General features: G+C 39.5%; 1 protein-coding gene and 1 long non-coding RNA gene across 8 annotated transcripts; one reads left to right on the forward strand and one right to left on the reverse strand.

Annotated features, from left to right (window-relative positions):
• Positions 1-136: 136 nt before the first annotated feature.
• On the forward strand, positions 137-19,779 carry FASTKD1 (FAST kinase domains 1). Of its 7 annotated transcripts, none has more exons than XM_017836687.1 (17): positions 137-726; positions 1,771-1,904; positions 3,474-3,554; positions 4,313-4,468; positions 5,193-5,261; positions 6,129-6,254; positions 7,465-7,863; positions 8,986-9,096; positions 10,125-10,256; positions 11,227-11,713; positions 12,465-12,570; positions 13,077-13,205; positions 13,964-14,095; positions 15,136-15,249; positions 15,497-15,638; positions 16,663-16,780; positions 18,171-19,779. In XM_017836687.1, exons 4-17 carry the CDS (start codon positions 4,413-4,415, stop codon positions 18,258-18,260), a joined length of 2,211 nt encoding a protein of 736 aa, XP_017692176.1. In that variant the 5' UTR covers positions 137-726; positions 1,771-1,904; positions 3,474-3,554; positions 4,313-4,412; the 3' UTR covers positions 18,261-19,779. The 7 variants fall into 7 exon arrangements, with proteins under 7 accessions (XP_017692176.1, XP_017692197.1, XP_017692193.1 ...); XM_017836708.1 differs by lacking the exon at positions 4,313-4,468 and adding an exon at positions 4,757-4,817; XM_017836704.1 differs by lacking the exon at positions 3,474-3,554.
• LOC108508168 lies at positions 10,571-17,906 on the reverse strand. The gene is made up of 3 exons (XR_001878326.1): positions 17,599-17,906; positions 14,953-15,016; positions 10,571-10,850 (listed from the first exon to the last, which is right to left on the reverse strand). It is a non-coding gene; the product is annotated as an uncharacterized LOC108508168 (long non-coding RNA).
• Positions 19,780-19,998: the final 219 nt, after the last annotated feature.

The following is a 19,998-nucleotide window of genomic DNA, read 5'->3' on the forward strand; positions in this document are numbered from 1 at the left end:
GGCACAGCGCTGCCCGGAGGCGGCGGGGGTCGCTCGCAAGAAGCGGGAGCGGCGGAGGGAGGGGACGCCCGCCTCCTCGGGCTCGTCAGCGGCGCTCCGCCCCTCCCGCCGGCCCCGCCGCCCGGGGCCCGGCTGGGCTCGGGGCGGGAAGGGCCGGTGAGGCTGGAGCGGCTGCAGCTACGCGGGGCCTTTCCGGCCAGACGTGCTCGGGAACAGTGCTGGTCGTCCCCGCCGGCGCCTCAGCGAGAAGCCCGGGAAATGGCCAAGGGTTGGTAGATGAAGCGCCCGGCACGGCGCTGAAGCGCTCAGGGTTCCTCCAGCAGTGCACCTCGCTAGGGATTGTTAAGAATTAAAATAGGAATTTAGGCCAACTGTGGGGAAAAAAAAGTTACTGATAGTCTTACCCCGTATGTCTGTATTGCCATTCAAAGTTAATATCTCTTAAAATAGGAACATGAAAGTTTACAACAATGCATAAAGTTGCAAGCACCTAGAAGATTAACTAAGACTTGTGCGGAAGTATGTACATCCTTTGCCAGGTTTTAATGCAAACCAGTGAGGAATTGGGTCAATAATCATAGATATAACAGGAGGTAATGGAAGTTACTTGACTGGCTGTTGAGAAAATTCTTGAAACCGGAAAAACTAATGTTCCCTTTATGGACATCTGATAAAAAAAAAAAAGAGAAATTGACCCTTGAGAGTTCTGAAGTCCTGAAGAAGCTGGTGAGTGAACTAGCCTTTTGTATTTTGTTTAGACATTGTTTTATTTTATCCACATGTACTTGACAAGTCAGGAGTTCGGCATCTTGTAAATGAAAAATCCATATGATTTGCAGAAGTTGCCTTCATATGAATGTGGAATTGTTTTCCTATGCAGCTGAGGGGTCAGATGCCTTGGAATTCTTATGTGAGTTTGCAGAAGGCCTGAGTTTCTTGAAAGAGATAAATGCCACCCTTTGATATCACCTGACAGAGTTTGGGTCTGTAGACTGTAACTGAGATGATCTGGACGTGTTAGCAGGATACAGGAGCTGTTCCAGTTACAAATTCTGGTTACAAATCCAGTTAAAAAATGAACATGCTGTTTTTCTAAAACACTACAGACCTTGTAATAAATAAAATAAGGGCTATTTTGTTGGTTTGAGTGAGTTCCATATTCATAAGCATCCAATATATTAGGAGGTATATATACAGTCAGCAGCAGACAAAAAGTAGAAACCCCAAACCCTTAATACAGACAGCTGCAAAACAGCTGGTCAGAATTGGTCATGGTAACATTCCTGGTTATGATTTTAGATAAAATTTTAGAGCAATCTGAGATTGTTATCATTCGTTCTAAATGTCTCTGTTATTATCAATAGCAGTGAGAAAAGGTCCAGAAAGATGACCTGGAGCTATGTGTATACAACATAAGCAACCTACTTGTTGCAACATATTTGTGTTCTAGAACTCATACATTTTAAATTAATCTTTGTTGGAAAGCATAAAAAATTATATTGTAAAATAAAGTAACATTAATTCCAGTACAACGAAGCCAAACTCTTCAACTTCACCCTTCCTGAACTTCAGTCCCTTTGTGCTTTTTCTAGGGGGGAAGACTTTTTTTTTTACCCACTCAGAACGTGTTATAAAGCCATTGTAACGCTGGTTTTATAAAAATGACCTCAATAAGCAATACGACCTTGGAACTTTTTAACTATTATTTTTATTTCCTCTGAGAAGTCTAACTGGCTGGACTTTCCCCTTTCTCCCTACGCTTCCCGGCAGCAACTCCCGGGAAACGGCGTGTCCTGGGGCATGCGCACGCTGGGTGACAGTGCAGAGGCACGTGGAGCGCTGCGGCGTGTTCGGGGCGAGCGGCGTTCGCCAGCGGCTCCAATGCAGGAAGGTCCTGGGGAAGGGTAAGCTGAGAGCTCCTCGGATTGTGTTCTCCGGGGGCGGGGACGTCTCAAAAGTTGCGCCGGTGACCCTGACTCCTTTGCTTTTTTGTTTAACCGCGGACCTTGTCGTGCCCGCAGCCCTCGCTGGAGCCGGCGCTGGCAGCCGCTGCCGCCCCGCGCCCGCCCGCCCGGTGCCTCCCGGTGCCTCCCGGTGCCGCCCGGTGCCGCAGGCGCGCAGGGGTTCGCGGGCCGGCCCTCAGCGGCCGCCGCCGGCGGTACCCGCGGCCTACCGGAGGCTGGCGCCGTGAGAGCGGTGTCAGAGGCGGGACACGAGTCCAACGCCGCGGGTCGCGCCCCGCCTGCGGAGGGGCCAGTGGGACCCTGGCCGCCCTCGCCCCGGCCATCGCCGGCCTGAGGCCTGCGCGGCGTCTTAGCCCTTTGCCACGCTCTTCCTAAACGCTTTTGGGTCAGAATTCCCGCGGGAAGGAAGAAGGCGGCGCGCAGGTGGCAGCGGGCGGTGCGCGGCCCAGGACGGGAGGGGCCGGCGCTGGTCCCCGGGGCCTGCGGGGCTGAGCTCCCCGCGGCAGCGCCCACGCGGCTGAGGGGAGTCGGGCAGGCGGGGGAAAAACACCCTGTGCTGCACGAGCACCTGTCTTACGGCCTAGTTACTTAAATCTCTAATAGTTCTTATGCCTGGGGAGTGGCGGGTGTCCACATTTTCCCCTTTGTGGAAGATTTCCTGGCTCACTGTATTTTGTAATACGACCTTGAAAGTGCTTATTGTGTTTCAACTGTTAGAAAATTATTTTAGAGACTTTCTTGCCCGTGTGGTAAGTGGAACACCTTAGAAATAGTTCTTTAAATATATCCAAATTTCCTGGGTTTAGTCTACGTATTTGTAAGTTTGAAAACATCCAATGTTTTCTATTGATGTACTTTTAAAAGGATATTAGAATTAACTACAATTTAAAATTGTATACAAGTTTGTGGTAAATCACTTGCATCAGCTCAATCACTTCCAGAAAGAGAAAGATTTGGAAACTTCCTGTGGAGTGTTTTAGAGATCCTGGTTGCCCATCAATAGGATAGAGGACGTAAGTTCCATTGCAGCTCGAGAACGGGAAAGGACGACTTACCTGGGGGCTTACTTCATCCTGACTTCTTGCAGTTTAGCTTGCCAGCACTGTGGGAACTAAATTATTTGTAAAGGCAACTACAATATGGAACAAATAGAAGCAATAAAAGCAATATCTGAAAAGGAACTATAAAGCAAATCATTATTATAAAAGGTAGTTAATACTTAATACATAATATCTGGAAAATTTGTACCTTTATTTTTGTGTGCTTTCATTTTGCATAGGGAAGAAAACATTTCATATTATGACAGATCATAAATTAAAATTACTTCATTTTAGCTTTCCTTGTATCTGCCCCAGTGCCAGCAACAGCAATGTAGTACAATACGCTAAATGATTTTTATGCTCTGAAGTGGATTGTACAGACATCAAAAGAAATCCACCTATATCCAACTTTCTAGAATGATTTCAGTACCTTACATAGACTGCTCAAATAAGGTTTTTTCTTCCTCAGTGTGTGCTGCTGCCACTACCTTGATAACGTTACACTGATGGAATCATGTGAACAGTTGAAGAACATTCAAGTTTGCCAAAGGTATTGATAATTTTTGTTGTTAATGATTATATCTCCTAAAACAAGACTTCAAGACTTTACCATACTCTCTGAGTTGAGGGAATTTGATGGGTCTTTTTTAGTGTACCATGACATTTATCACCAGTGGTTTGTGTTCCCCAGCTTGGAACCAGTTTTGTAGGTTGTAGAGTACGTAGTTGTTAGCCCTTTGTACAAACTGGCGTGTATTCTAAGGAAACAAATTAATACCAAATTTCGATGGATAAGGCTGTAGCTTCCACTATAATTTGGGGAATTAAGTTGCTTTTCTTTTGCACAATGGGTGATTTCAGCTGATGTGTGACTGTTCAATAGTCTGTATTACAAAGGTGGTTAACCTTCCTGACTAAAAGCCATCTTACTTCCTTTTACCACCAATAGTTGTATTTTCTGGCAGTTCTTGGACCCCAGTTTGGCATTATGGAGTGGCTTAGTGAGAACAAGCCTCACTTAGTCATGCAGTGCTGGCATGTTAAAAAGTTCAGCTTTCTCAGTAGTAGCATGATAGCACATGTGGCTTTTAAAGGCAGGTTTCTAAATTTGAAAGCTTACCAAGTGGACTAACTTCATAGCACTTGTGAGCATGTCAGTGTTCATTGTTAGGAGTTTTTCTATGAGAAGATACCAGGCTGTAGGTTCTTCTCAAGCTTACCTCACTCAGAACATTATAGTGTAGTGACATTGATTTTTACCTGGTTGTTGTGACTGTACTTAACTGCTTTAATATGGTCTCGTTACAGGTACCTCAGAATTGAATTCTTCTTAATACAGTGACCATATGGGATCAAAGAAAAACGGTCTTCTGTTTTTCAAACACTTGAATTTGTTGTTTGTAACAACATGATTTACTGTGAAAACTGGAAGAAGAATCTTTCTGGACACTTTAAAGATAGCTGGTAGGCATAGCAAAATGCTTTGTTTGAGGCGGGTTTGCTTGCTTACGCTGAGACGTTGCCAAGCTCGGACTCTGTGTAGTGATCTGCTTTTGAGCCAGATAAATAGCTGCACCCATGAAGATGAAGTGTTTAGCCTTGTTGCAAGGAACAAGGCCAGACTTTCTGAAAAGCATGTGGGAATTGCATTCAACATACTGTGGCAATTGCAAAAGAAGAGGCCGTTTCTCTTAAGGACTACTGAGTATGTAAAAAATCACTCCCAGTTTCTTACCCTTTGCGTTTTGGCAGAAAACAAGGTGAAAGATATGGAAGATGAGGCCATAGTGGACACCTTATATAGTATTCTGAGGTAAAGAGCATTAAATTGAATTCCATGTATATATATTTTGTATTTGGTAATAAAAAGAGAGGAAAATTTGACTATAGAGCCATACTATAAGGAGATTGGGAGACTGCCCTGCCACAGTTTCCGTAATCCGTGTGACACAGATGGCGTAATGTCCTGTGCTTCAGTTTTTGAGATGCAGGTAGAACAGATCTGTTTTGCACTCCCAGTAAATATGTTTTATGATTGTTATGAGTTATTAATGCACAAATGTTTATAATCTGTTTGAATGGAGGGAGCGATGGAAAAGTAAAACATGATAAATAATGAAAGGACATATGTCTTATTTCTTTGTAACTATGGGAGCAAGCTTCAAACTATTATGTCTTTCTTTTGAAGGCTCAATGTTGAAGACCATGATTCTCTAGCAGAAGCACTTGTTACAGAAGCATGGAAAAGATTAGAAAGGCAAGTACTGTATTGCTGTGCTTTGTGAAAGGTGTACATTGCAAGCATGATTTGCTTCGTGTGAGGTTACACAAGAGTTCTCAAAGAGTATGTATGTTTAAAACATAATATGAGTATTTTTGAAGGTTTTGGAAATTATACATACAGACTTTGGTACACAAATGCATGAGAGATTCAGATGCTGCAACAACAGGGACCAACATTTAAAGTTTTGAAATATAATGTCTGTGGAGATTTATGTGTTTGAAGGAAATTGCAGGGTTTAATATTTACAATTTTATCTCAGTGCTTACTGTCCAGCTCATAAATGGTTGTTAGAAGCCTGCTCATCTCAATTTAGTAAAAACATTTTGTATTAAAACAGCAACATTTTCCCTTTGTGCATTTTGTTGTTGGTTTTGTTGGCTTGGTTTGATTTCTTTTTTTGGGGGGATATTATAGTTTTCATTCTGTAATCTCAGGGTAATGGCAGAAGCTAGTGTCAGCCTTGGCACCAGCACCACAGAATTGCCTCTTTCATCTTAACATGTGGGGCTTCTTGACAGGTAAATTAATACAGTGTAGCTTGAACACAAAGTGATATTCAGATAATAAATTGCTCACATTCATTTTATGTATTTCACATCATTGCTTGAGAACATAATCTTTATTAGGCTGGTCTGGCTAAGTGAAGAACAACTGATTTTTGTAGAGTTCCATATGCACAACATGCTTTAATATTAAACATCTAGGTATTTTGTTTCCTTGTTTTTTAATTTGAGTATACCCTTGCTTTTTGTATGACTGTTGAAGTAGATTTTTGTCTTTAGTTATTCCCTAGAAATAAAAGGTAAATATTCTTTCTGTCTGTCTTTAATGTCTTGACAGGCTTAGTTTGCCAGCTCTATCTAAATTCACACTGTGCTTATACAAGCAACACAGGCATTTCAATCCCATAATTGGCCAAGTAGCTCATATTGTGGACATGAAGCTGGATTCTATACAGGATGTAAGGTAAGTGTCAGAATGAAGCTAAGGAGAAGCAATATGTCACAATTACCGTGCTGCCTTTCCTGAACCCTTTCCTTTTTTCCTCAACTGGAGGTTGCTTTTCTTCAGTTTGGAGTTTGTGGGAAAGAAGTGTTTTGTGTTCATGCATTGTTTGACAGGTGAATGCATTTTCTCAATGATTTTACGAGGGATTTCTTTATAACCAATCTAAACAACTAAAACTACTGTTTGATTGTTTAGATAGGTTATAAAGATTTAATTAATTTCCACTGTTCTACTTACAGTAGAATAATATAGCAGACATTTAGAATCAGCTTTATCCTGATTCTAAATTTAACATGGACTTTTTGATAATTTAGAGGCTATTGACTCACCAGAAGATGTTTTTCTTCCCTGACATCGATAGCTTCTCTACTATGACATGGATTTAGTTAGCTATTGTGAATAGCAATAAGAAGTTTAAAAGCAATGCTGTGTTTATTTATCTGCGGAGTATTTTTTTTCTAGTCAAGCTGAATTAATGAATTCTCTTGCTAGCATGTCCAGCACATTACCCTAATATTAAAACTACTTAAAACACAGCACTGGTCAAAGAAGTCCAAGCTTCTTTTTTCTTGCCTCTGTTCCCTCTGGGCCACTATAGTGAAGGCTTCTCTTTCCTTTTTTTCTGTTTTATACAGCATTAGCAATGCCAACACTTATTTTTGCAGATGTGAGGATCCTGCCTATGAAACTCATTGAATGGGACTCCATTTCTTTACAGAAGTGACTTTCCCTGTGGTCATAAGTTTTATTCCCTTAGGAGGGGATTCTTTCTTTAGGAGTGACAATGACTCTTCTCCCCATTCTGACACTTGAGAATTGTTTGAGTTTCTTTGGTGTCTATTGAGCATTAAAGATCTTTTTGCAAATTTGAATCAGGCAAATCAGACTCCTGCCTTAGGCAAATGCTTTTATCACATGCAGCTTTGTTAGGGATGGCTGAAAAATCCCAATTGTTTCAGAAGTTCACTGAAAGCAGAATTTTTACTGTAGAAGGATAAATGGTTTTTGCTCATCTGTTTTTTCTGCATTAGATCTAAAATTCCTTTTTGTGCAGAAGCCAGCAGCACCTTGACTACCATTCCTTTCTTTGTGTAGTTTATTTAGGAAATCTAAAATTTATTGCTTATTATGTTCAATGTGTAAGTGTAAAATCTTTTGAATTTTTTAGGATCTTGTCAGTTTTGATGGTCGGCATATCTGATGTTATCTCACAGAGTTTTCGAGATCGATTACTACACAAGGCTGAACAGCTGTTGGAAGAAGAGAATGAAGGCCACTTCAACTATGCCAAAAGAATGCTACAGTTTCTTCAAAATATTAAACTGAAATATCATCCATTGCTAGAAAAATGCAACAGGATTTTCCTTAAAAGTGCCTCCCGTCTTGATATCCACAGTATTAGTAATATTTTTGGACTGTACGAGCAGCTGGGTTTTGACAATGCTGAATTCCGCTTGCTTGCTAACCAGCTACTGTCTGAAAATATAGATGATTATTACAATCCTGAAACCTTTGCAAAATTATTTTTTGCTCTTGGGCCTATGGCAGGATCCAGGGTAAGAGAAAGGTAAGTTTATTAATGATTTTTTCTTATTTATGATATACATTTTCTTGCACAGAAATTAAAAATGTGTTAATGTTTGGAGGAACTTCTGAGCCATCTGTGAGCTGAGCCTTAGGTTTCCTGGTTGTAACTTTGTAGCAATGGATGATTTAACTATGAAAACATTGTCAAAGCAGTTTGTTTTGAGACAGTTGCATAGAAAGCTAGATCCAGCAATCAAGTGATATGCAAATGCTGTTATGCAAGACCATCTTGTAGCTGTCTTAGACTACAGCCTTCCTTTCACAGGGGATGGTAGTAAAAAGCTTTCTGTCTTTTCCCTGAGGCATATGTGCAGTGGTATGTGTTGCTTTTTCCTTTTTAAGACTGGCAGTAGCTGAAACAGCCTGAATCTTGTCCTGTGCCAGATTGCTGACATCCTATTCTTCATGAAAGGTCGTCAGCAGGGAACACTTTGACGTTTATTTAGCAATTAGAGTATTATGTTACAGACTTTTTTTTCTTGTGCCACAAAATCCTACTTGGGGTGGTGTTACTCATGGGTCTCTCAAAGTCTGTAGTTTTAGGCAGAATTTGCTTTATTTATTACAATGAGTTGTATTTTCATACTTTCCTTCATGAACATCTGCCTCTATTCAGAGATTTGGATATACTGCAAGCCTATGTTGGTTTTTGCCATAGCTGACTTAGTTCCAAAAGCTTTTCCTAGATCATTTATTTATTTAATTTGTGGTAAACACTGGCTTTTTAACTGCCCCAGAACCACTTCAGTTCATGTTTGATTCTGTTATCTGTAGCTTCCTGATTGATCATGAATTGTTTAATGTCTTAAAGTATCTTCCCTACTTCTTGTCTACTTTTGGAATTGTTGGACTCACTGGTTTCTAGCATCAGAACAATATGCACTGATCCAACACACTCACACCCCTTTACCTGTGCTATACAGATTAGCTGTTTAGAAGAAAAGTCCAGAGAACAAAAGTCTCTAGTTTGAGGGAATTTGTTTTCCTGTATTTCCTGAACCCCTCTTTTGGTTCTTTCCCTCATAGACAAAGAAAATTGCTGCAGTCTTTGCTGGAGATTTTCATCTGTTTTTCATTGGAAAATATGTCTTTTCTTCTTTAGGTTGCTAGTAACTGCAGCACACATGGCAGAAGAATTTAGCAGTCACCAGGTATTGGTGATACTGAAGACAATGAAGAAAATGAAATGCAGAAATTCTCATCTACTTGAAAAGTAATTTTTTTGATACTACTAAGAAGGTGTATTCTCTAGGTAAACTACTTCCATTTAGTGTGGAAAACTGCGTAATACCCAGTGAGTGAGGAGTGGAGGGTGCGTCACTTGCACACAAATGCATCTACACTATAAATAATTAGGTAATACAGATTTTAGAATATTGCAGCTTGACCCAGAAGTAATTGAGGAAATTTAGGAATTTCATAGAAAAGCATTTCAACCCTACCAAGTTAATGTCATGTTATATCTGGCTTATTTGCAAATATGTGATCCCATTTCAGTAAACTTAGCCCCTAACAGTTACTGTAAACTCAGGAGAAAAAAGAGAACGTGTCCACGTTTTCTACAGTTGTAAACTGAACATTGTTTATAAGGAGAGGTAATATCTATCATACAATGAAGGGGAAAGCAGCTGATGTTTTGGGCACAGAAGATGTAGCATTAGATACATCAGAGATGCAGCAGAGTTAAGTACAGGTCCTGAGCAATAACTGGATTGCAGGTAGTTGTATGAACCAAAGAGATCCTTGGAAGAAAAAGGACATACTTGTGTACTATGGATCAAAGGAATACTAAGGGTGAATTCATGCCTTTTCTCCTTGAATCTCATTGTCTGAAGAAGGTCTTAAGGTATTATCTTTTCCTACAAATCTATCCCCCTCTTTGCAGCCTTAGACCAACAGTGAGTGCAGTGGTGCTGAAGCTGGTGTTGCTGTTCTAGTTTATTCCATTCTTGGTCCACTTTAACTGATTGTGAAATCTGAAACAGAACTTATTAGTGTGAAGTAGCTGATTTGCTGCAATGAGGGTTTTAATTTTGCAGTTCACTAAATGGAGAGAGGCTGCTGTGTCTTTGGGGACCAGTGTCAAAACTGGTGTGGAGAGGAGTGCAGGTGTGTGAAACCCTCCATATATATGTACTGTGCATCAGAGGACACCCTTTCTTCAATGTGGGATGTTGGAGTTTGCAGTATCTTTTGTATTAGCGTAACAACACCATGTAATCTTTTTCTCTTTGTATTCAGAATGGCTTCTGTTCTGCCCAAACACTTGGATAGTTATCATGTGTTACAGCTGGTGAAGTTAACACAGTACCTGACAGGGTTGCGATGCCGCAATCTGGAGCTGTTTTCCAAACTGAAAATATTACTATTAGGGTAAGTGTGTATTCTTGGAAATGTAGCTATTTAAGTATTAAACAGTTCTCTACTAAGATTTCAAATTACAAGCTAAGACGTTAAAGTGTTTTGTTTCCATAAAATATGAAGAAGTAACAAACTGTTACAATATTTGATTCTTTTAAATGCCTAAATCAGAGGATAGGAAGTGATTGTTGTCTTGTTTATGGACCCAACGGTATCTGCTAATAGATATGATACCTTTCAAAAATATTTTTTTGCCCCTTATTCCTTTAGTCACTGCAATATTGAAATGACAGGAAATTTTGATTGGTTTTTTATTGAAGGGCAGGTATTAATGTCGTCTTTGATGTCTGATGGAAGAAGTAATGAAAAATAGGCAGTAAGGATGCCTTGGTTGGGACAAGTGAAAGTGTGAAGCAGAAGTACTTTTCTTTTGACTGAAGAACTGTCCAGTTAATTCTTAGGCTTGTAGAGTTGCAGCAGAAAGGGAAACAGTTTCTGGAATTGCTGGAGAGGAGATCTTCCTTCCATTGCTCAGCCTCTATAGGAATGTAGTGCCTTGCTGATGATTCCTTCATGTTCCTCAGGCACCTCAGAACCTGGTGCTCCCTAAGACAGAAATCAGAGAAATGACCCAGGCCCAGAAACCCACAGACACCCTTAACAAATATGGACCTTCTGGCCTTAATAAGGACTTCTGTGTTTATCAGTAACATTTAAAGCCTCTCCAGCTGACTGAGCTGCTCCCTGTCTTCTTCCCTTTTTTCAGTTTTGAATAAATTAGAAGAAGTTAATCTTAATTAAAAAAACATGGTAGTCCCTAACAGTGTGAATTTCTACCACATCATTAATATTCTACTTATTTTATATTTGATATGCAGCTTTTGACTTCTAAATTAGGATTTTCATGCATGTAGTTTATTTGGGTTTTTAAACACTTACACTTTGTCATTACTGATGGACTATTTTTATTTCCACCTTCCAGTTATTTAAAATCTAGTGTGATACCTGCTGATACTGCAGCCATAATTCGTGTTCTGGCCATGCTGCCTTCTTTTCAAGTGGAGGAGATGATTACAAACAAAGCAGCAGCAGTTCTGCCTCAATGCAGTCTCCATCATCTGAATTGCATTGCTACAGCTCTTGTCAAATGGAATCATCATGACCAGTTGCACTGGCAAAACAGTTCTGAGCTATGTGCAAAGCTTCTGCAAAAACTAAATGACTGTGGATTTGAGAGGCTTCAGAAAACCAACAGCTTAAATCTTCTGTTGGAAGAACTTACACATGTGAATGGACAGTGGTTTGAAGAAGTCCTGAATGAGGAAACTGTGGCCATGTGTCAACGCTTGATAGACCAAATAACGTGGACAAATGTATTACCGCTGTCTTTTTTTCTCAAAAAAACAAACCACCGTTGTCCTGCCTTATTTGACAGAATAGCTTCTGTGACTGTTGAAAATACAGACAAGGTATTAGAGCTTTTCTTTCTATCTGCTATGTGAGTTATTCAGTAGAAAAGGAGAGGTTCATGTGTNGCACAGTCCACAGTGTTTCTAAGTTCTCCTCAGTGTACCTGATTTGGAGCTCATCTTTTTTTGTGTTCACTCAAAGCTATTTTGCTTCTATTTATATAAATTTGCACTTACTTCTCATTAGTTTTCATTTCTTACTGTTCAGTCAGTGTTAGGTCAGCCATAATCCTGTGCATTCGACTTTACATTTGACCATCTTAAATTTTTTTTTTAAACTTCTTTATAAATAGCCACATCAGCTGGTGTGTATTTTAACATTACTCATTGTTGTGGGGGTTTCCCCAGTAGCTTGTCTTTTTGGTCAAAATTACTCTTTTTTGTTACTATCTTTTTTTCCTCCTCGTTCTCAGTCTGGTGTTCATATAAATCTTTGATTTTATTCTATTGCAGTTTAGTTTCTTTAAGAGCATTTAATGCAAAATCTTTTTGAAAGATTCTTTAAGTACATAGAAACACTTGGATCATCTATGTGAAATACATCTTAAGTTTTAGCTGTTGCTGCAGATTCAATTATTTCTGCATTTTATTTTTCAATTGTTTCCTTCTGGAATAGTTGACAAAAAAATTAGAAAATAGCTCATCTTGTCTTAAATCTCCCAATTCTGAATGAAGTATAAAACTCTTCTTTATTGTAAAGCAATATTATTATATATTGCAGTGACTTGATTTTGGATGTCTTTTTTTCCAGATCCACCCCTCCGAAATCTATTTTATTCTCTTCCTTTTCTCTGCTTTGAATTATGACAATGAAGAGTTCTTTAAGAGTTGTATCCAACATCTTACTTCTAACTTGAGTAAGTGCATTAGAAAAAGATATTCTGACACCAAATAAATGTCACTGAAAGTTATTATTTTTATCGAATGAAAATAGGAATAGAATGGCACTTTTGTTAAGCAAAGAAAAAGCATATATGTTACTACTAATACTCTGCCTGCTGGGGTTAAACCATTACAAAGATTCAATGCTGGGTTTCATTTCACCCTTTAAAAATTACTGTTAACAAGGGACTAGCAAAAAAATTTTAGTGTAGTAAAAAGCAAGTGATAATTCTGGTTAATTCACTGTGCTGCTATTGGATAGAATTGTTGCAGTGTTCCCCAAGGAATCATCATTTGTGAACAGGATACATTTTGTGATCCATCACAAATAAATGGTTAAAGTTGTAAAGGAAGTGTGTAGAAACTTGTATAGTACGTTAAGGGAGAAAATTAGACAATTTGGGAGGCCAGGAGAAGGGCACTGCAAATCCTTTCAACTTTATGTCATGTGTTAATATGTATTTCTGTCTGTTTTTTAAAGGTTATTTTGAAATTTATCAGTTGGTGCTGCTTGGTCACGTTTTGGCAGTGGCTGGGTATTTTCCTCCAATTCTGATAACAACGATATTTAATGTTTCTTTCCTAAGCAAACTGGATGCTCAACTTAAAGGTAGATATCTAGCTCTCTGATGAATTTGATTGTGTAGCATTTGGCATAAAATGCAATTATGGACTACCTATGACTTGAGAAGTAGAATTACTCTTTAAATTATTCCATTTTCTAGAAAGACTCTCTCTATATAATCTAGTCATGATTTGAGCACTAAAAGGAAAGGAATGAACAAAAATCTGTGCTTTGTTTTGAAAGTAGAGACTTGTATTGCAGATGAGAAAAGGTCATATAAGGCAAATTTTATAGTCAACTTATTGTACTCAGTATATAATAATTCTTCAGTTTTGTTGGAAATAAAATTACCTGACTCTGATGTTTGTTTATTACTAGAAAGAGTCACAAAGCTCAAGAAATATAGTGGGATTCTTGCCTGTAAGAAATGTGTCCTACCAGTCTCTTCTCTCTAAATAAGAGACAGTTTATTTCATCCCTCTCTACCTGTACATTGTTCGCTATCAACGTATTGTTGCCATTTTGCCTTCAAGTACTTAATTAAAAGCTAAATGATAGAAGCAATTTTATATCTTCTGTCTTGCTGTTGTTCTTAACATTGAGCAGAACTGTTACTTTTCATTTTTTCCTCAGGGATTTTGAGCACGTTTCTAAAATTCTGCAACATGAATTTTATAAATGCCATAGTGTACACACTTGCATTTCTAGTAAAGAATTTAGAGGCAGCCATTTAGGTCCATAGGTTGGATTTTTCACATTGCAGTTTACACCTTTGTATGTTTGTTTGTGTTTTTTTTAATCAGTCCTGCCTGATACCCTAAAGCAGAGGGTCTGCTCTCGCCTCATGAAATTGAACAGAGCAGTCTGTCTGGAGTGCCCAGAGTTTCACATCCCTTGGTTTCATGAGCAGTACTGTCAACGTGTCTTTCATAACAGTAAGTAACTTAAGAGAGGAGAACCTGCCCTTGTTTCTAATAATAGTCTATTTTCAATAATCTACTAGATGTTTCTTCTAAAACTGTCAGGTTGACACTACCACACCACAGAAGATCAGGAAGGTGCAACCCACTCTTTGCTGAGCATGTCTTGGAAAGTGCAACCACTCAGTAGTGCAACAGAGAGCAAAGCAGTTTTCCTTGTGATAATTAATATAATAGAGATGGGATTTTTCCTTCTAAGAAATAAAATCTAAATAAACAGAAACAATGTATATGGCATGAAGGATGGAAAGACAGGAGGAGGACCATTAGGGTTGTCTCCTGGAGGATATGGGTCACTTTGCTCCCTACTTCACTTACAAGACTTGACTTAAATTTTTCAATAGGAACATTTTTACTGCTTGTTTTTGAACTTGCTCCTGCCTTCTTCCTCAGAAGAATCAAGATCCATCAGGAATGAGAGATAAAGAAGTAGGCTAGTGATCAATGTGGCAGCTGAGATCTTTCAGAATAGCGATGAATTCAGAAAATCCAGCTAATGCTTGGAGTATCTATCCTCCACTAATTCACATGGAGAAATCTGCTTTGCTATCCAGAGAACTCAGCTACTTTGTCTCTCAGAGACTGAAGATGTTTTGGAGCAAGGTGTTAATCTGCAGCAGACAGAGAAGTGACAGATAGTGTGGTGTGCCCGTAATAAAGGCAAGATGAGTAAATCTTAAGTGTCTAAACACGATTAAAAGCAAACAAAATCCAACAGGTAGAACCTCCAACTAAAGTTTTTGTAGCATGTGAATCAGCAATATTCTCGGATGGAAAGTCTGGATTTGAAATTTATGCTCAGTAGCACTTACCTGCTGCCTTCCACCTAAAATATGATCACTTGGTCTCCAAATTATGATGGAATAGCCCAGGGATCTGTGGAAAAGATTTAATTCAATAGCCTGGCTGTCAAAAATGCAATGTCTCAAAGTGCTCTTTTCAGAATTTTGGCTGTGGAAGTTTTGATGTATGAATTCTTTATTTTGTCTTTGTAGGCATGAGCCGAATAAATCCACTGCGACAGCACGTTCACAGAATGCTGACAGAGATCTTAGGAGGGAGCCAGTACTCCAGAATATCTGTTCTCACACCATACTACTATGAAATAGGTGAGAAGTTAATACTCTAAGGATTGTTATTATTACCAAGATTAGAAAGCCTGTGGTCATGTTGCCACAAGATGTTGCAAAGAAGAAATTGTTGTGTAAAATACAGTTTCTAAAAAGTTCTGCATAATATAAATAAAGTTGGATATCTCTAATTTTGGCTATCACTTAGTTCTTCTAGAAGTAAACACTGTACAGATCAAATTCTTTCACTTTTGTCAGTAAACAGGTTTGCTGTGTTTTCTGACAGATTTTGAGTGTGTCCTGGATGAAAATAAAAAGCCTCTTTCCTACATGGCTCAGAATATACATTTGGATGATGTGGGGGGAATACACTTGAGACATGACATCAAAGATGAAGGGAGAAAGGCTCTGCCACCAGGAGCTCAGAGGTTAGTGCATTAAATTCTTGCACGTTAGCTCTCCCAAGCTTCCAAGTTAACATCCAGTTTAGGCCAGGTTTTTGAGGCTTATGTCCTAAATATTTGTTGCAACCCTTATGCTATTTATTTTTTAGTTCCTTTTTCCTAAGTCTAATGAGGTTTAGCCTTCCAGGGTGTGGCGGGTTGGCAGCAGCTGCTCCCACACAGTTGCACGCTCGTTCCCTTGCAGTGTGATGGGGGACAGAATCTTGAGGGTAAAAGCAAAGAAGAAAACTCCTGGGTTGCAATTAAAACAGTTTAATAAGTGAAGAGAAGAAAGGAAAAATATAAAAGGGGAAGAGAAAACAATTGATGCACATGCAGTCATTCCCACCAGCAGCCCAGTGGCAGAGCAGTGGCTACATGGGAAAAACTCCCCTCTGTTTTATTGCTGAGCATGATGATGTATGGTGTGGAATATCGCCTTAACCAGTTGAGGTTCCCTCCCATGGAAGGTGTCCCTTCCAGACCTCTTGTCTGTGCAGCCTATATGCACTGTGGGTGCAGAGTGAGAAAGTCTTGATGCTGTGCAAGCAATAGCTCTTCAGTGATAGCCAAAATATTGGTGTGTTATTAACACTGTTTTGGTCACAAGTTCAAAACACAGCACCAGATGAACTGCCATGAAGAAAAGTACCTCCATCCCAGCCAGATCCAGTATACATTCTTGAAATGTGTTTCATGAGATTGGAATACTCTTTCCCTCCCACCTCTTCAAATGTAAGCTTTGAAAATGCTAGTTAACCGTTTTTACCATTTGAGCAAAAACAGGTGTCAGGAAAAAATGCTTTTTCTAAATCATGTAAAATTCAAATACTCTAGATAAATAAGAGGAAAATGTTTTGTCTGGTTTCTGGGAGTTATTTAATTTTGTTTTTCTGTGAATTGTCAGGTTTATCTTGTCTTACTGCAGCTATCAGTACTGAACTAGAAATATCACTACTTGCTATTCAGGTAGGACCTGAAAGTAAATGCACGTCTTTGCTGTTTGCAGAATTGCTTTGGAATTTCTTGATTCAAGAGCTTTTAGCAAAGATTATTCACGTCATCTGAAAGGAGAACCTGCAGTGAAAAAACGACACCTGGAAATGCTGGGATACCGAGTAGTTCAGGTGAGCATCCAGCAATACTTTGTCCTTTTAGAGTTGTATCCATAGTGCAAAATGATCCATTTTCCATGCAACAGGTTTAGAGACAGTTTTTATAGTTAAAAGCATCTACTGGGTGAGAGCAATTTTTGTATTTAGGGAGGAAATTCCAAGCTGTTCTCAAAATGATTTATGGACTTCATAGAACTTGCAAAGAGGCTGAAGCAAAACTGAAGTCAAAAGGTCTCAGTCTTACGTTACTGCAGGCAAACTAGCTATGTCAATGTAGCCTGAGTAAAGGAGAACAAGTGAAATGAGAGTTTCAGTTCAATTCACTCAAGATTTCTACAGTAGAAGATGATTGAACATACCCTTGAGTGGTTTTGAGTGCCATTTTTGGCAGCTGCCAGATGGGATAGGGATGCTGTTTGTCTGCTGCAGCGATGGCGCTGCGACAGGGAACACTAGTGGCCAGTGATAATTCACAACCATCAGCAATGAAACATTTTGGTAATGGAAGCTCATGAATTTGGAGGCTCCTGTATATTTAATTACTCACCTACCCTAATTTTAGCTAGACTCCTTCTTTTAGCTTAAATTTGGTTGGTTTTCTTGTTTCTTTGAAACAGAATAATCATCTTTTCTCATGTTATACTACTGCTACACTATTCCAGTCTAATAGATTAACATTAAAAACTACAGTGACCTGGGATTTTTCTCTCAATTTGGATTTTAAAAGTGGGAGATGGTGTAATGGAGTTATCACAGCCTATACTGTGTGGGCATCTGTTTTACACTTCTGCAACTATGCTGCTTTTTGGCAACAAACTGACTGTACTTACATAAAGAAGAATCTTACACTGAGAAATGGATCTTGTCAGTATTAGAGTGCGGCCAATGAATTCAAGTGGAGACAGACTTCTCCCAGGCAGAACTAACTCCGTTACCCTTGTTGGGTCGTGGTCATTGAAAAGTCCCGTAACGCACATCACGTCAGGGTCACCAAATAGAGACGATGAAGAAATGAGGCTGCACACACACCATGATTCGGTTTTCAGGATTCTCCCCAGAGCTCTCTCTGCATTTCCCCTTTATTAGGGTTCTTTGGTATACAGTACCTGCTGTTGTTATTCAGGTAACCAGAATTCCCAGGGGTTTTCGCAAACTCGGTGTTTTGATTCACACATTCCTTCTCAGCTCCAGGGCTGAAACACTCGCTTTTGATTCTAATTAACTGAATGCAGGTGCTGCTGGCTTAACTCGTTCCCACATTAAAGCAAGCCTAGCTTTTGGAGGGACACAGGTCATCAAATATCTTCAAGTGGAGAACAAGAGATATCAGAGAGCCTTTGCTGTGAATGGTATGTGTCTTACACCAGTGTTAACACTCAGTTTGTATGATTCTATTCTACAGATTCCTCACTTTGAATGGAATTCTATGGTTCTGTCAACAAAAGGTGAACAGCTAGAATACCTGAGACAGCAGCTATATGGAATACAGTGATGTCAGACATGCAGTCTAAAGTACTTCTATAAAAACATTTTATGTACCACCAAACGTTTTGTAATCCTGGAATAGATAGTTTCAAAAATCTCTTTATCTGTGAGTCAGCTGGACCAAGGCTTGCCACAGGCATCAAGTGTAAAGGGATTGCAAAAGGCAGGTCATAGTGGGCCATGAAGATCCAATAACGATGCTTAAAATTTCTTATTATCTGGAAGCTATTGTTTAATCACATGAAGCTCTGGCAGTTTTGCTGTAAAATTACATTATCATCTCCTAAATAAATAATACAGAGGCTTAGCCAGACATAAAACTCTCCAAAGAAAAAGGTGGAAATACTCTTGACTGTGAGAGAAGCGTCAGCAATCTATTGGAAACTATGTCTGTCCTCCAGCATGAGACAGAATGAGCAGCTGGGAATCAAACAGTATCTGTACTCTGAAACCAAGAAACTGAAATGCAAGTTGACTAAGCATAGGGCTGCTTTTAGAGCCATTCTGTTTCCGTCTCCCAAAACAGAGGTACTGTGGGGGACTGTGCTGGGGGAGGGTGTTGCGTGGCGAGGAACCTCCAGCTGCTTCTCCTACCCTGTGATGTGGCACATACAAAAGTAGGGCTGAGCCTTCTGGAACACCTCCATATACCTAAAAACCCTGCCAGGGTTTGTGCAGGAGGCACAAGACACTGAGATGTAGAAGGAAAAAACGGAATAGGCAGCAGAATGTTCATTGTAGAGCAAACTGTAGAGTGGTCATACTTGACAGATCAGCCTGTTTTCAGAGGCAGCCACGTTGTGCCCACGCTGCCATCATCTCATGACTGCTTGCTCTGCCTGTCCTTCACATACACAATGTGGCTGTTTTCTTCCTCATTTAGTAGAAGCAGTAGACATTCTTTTACCACTTCCTTTGAAACCTGGCAGAGGTAAGCAACTGCATTTCTGAATTGGCCATTATGCATCTGTTGTCACTTTTTTTGGTTTTACTATTCAGTAGCAGAAGAAAATATTTTTATTTACTGAATACAAATCAGGACAGGAATGGAAATTCAGGAAAAAAACAACAGAACTGATCTAGGCTGCAAGATGTAGAGGGCTTTGAGGAAGTATCATTGAAGGGACAGCCATAGAAAGACTCTATGCACATTCTATTTTGTATAAAATGGAGAAAACAATCATAAATATAGGTTAGTATCTCAGAAGGTGGGCTACATGTCAAAGGGCTGTTGCATGACCCTGTTTCTGTACAGATGGCCTTCACGAAGCAACCTTGGAGTCTACGAAAGGTGGCAGTGGCTTAAATGTTCAGTCATGGGTGGTCATGTGTTTGAGCTGAACGCTGCTTTTCAGAGTTCTAGCAGTCACTGTGCCAAGCCAGCTATCTTCAGATTATGTATGGATAAAGTTATGAGTATGCACAATGGGAAGAGGATTAAAACTTGCTGTGAGTGGATTCAGAAAGGGCATCGAAGAAAAGCAAACTATTGAAAAGAGTATTTCAATAAAATGTGTTGTCTTTGATCCTTTGCAGTCATTGTTTCTAAATTAAATCAGCAAGTGTTAGAGGAGTGATCTAACTGGAGCCAATGAAAAGGTGCTAAGAACAGCAGAGGATTTGGGTACTAAAGGGGTAAACAGAAAAGATTTTCCACAGATTAAGTACTGGCAGACAGTACCATACTGAAATGAGCTATGATGGCTGTGCCTTTGCCATATATTTACTTCTGTCTCCTAGGAAGG

The sequence above is a fragment of the Lepidothrix coronata genome, unplaced genomic scaffold (genome assembly GCF_001604755.1).
Source record: "Lepidothrix coronata isolate B3197 unplaced genomic scaffold, Lepidothrix_coronata-1.0 Scaffold7, whole genome shotgun sequence".
In the NCBI taxonomy this organism is placed as follows: domain Eukaryota; kingdom Metazoa; phylum Chordata; class Aves; order Passeriformes; family Pipridae; genus Lepidothrix; species Lepidothrix coronata.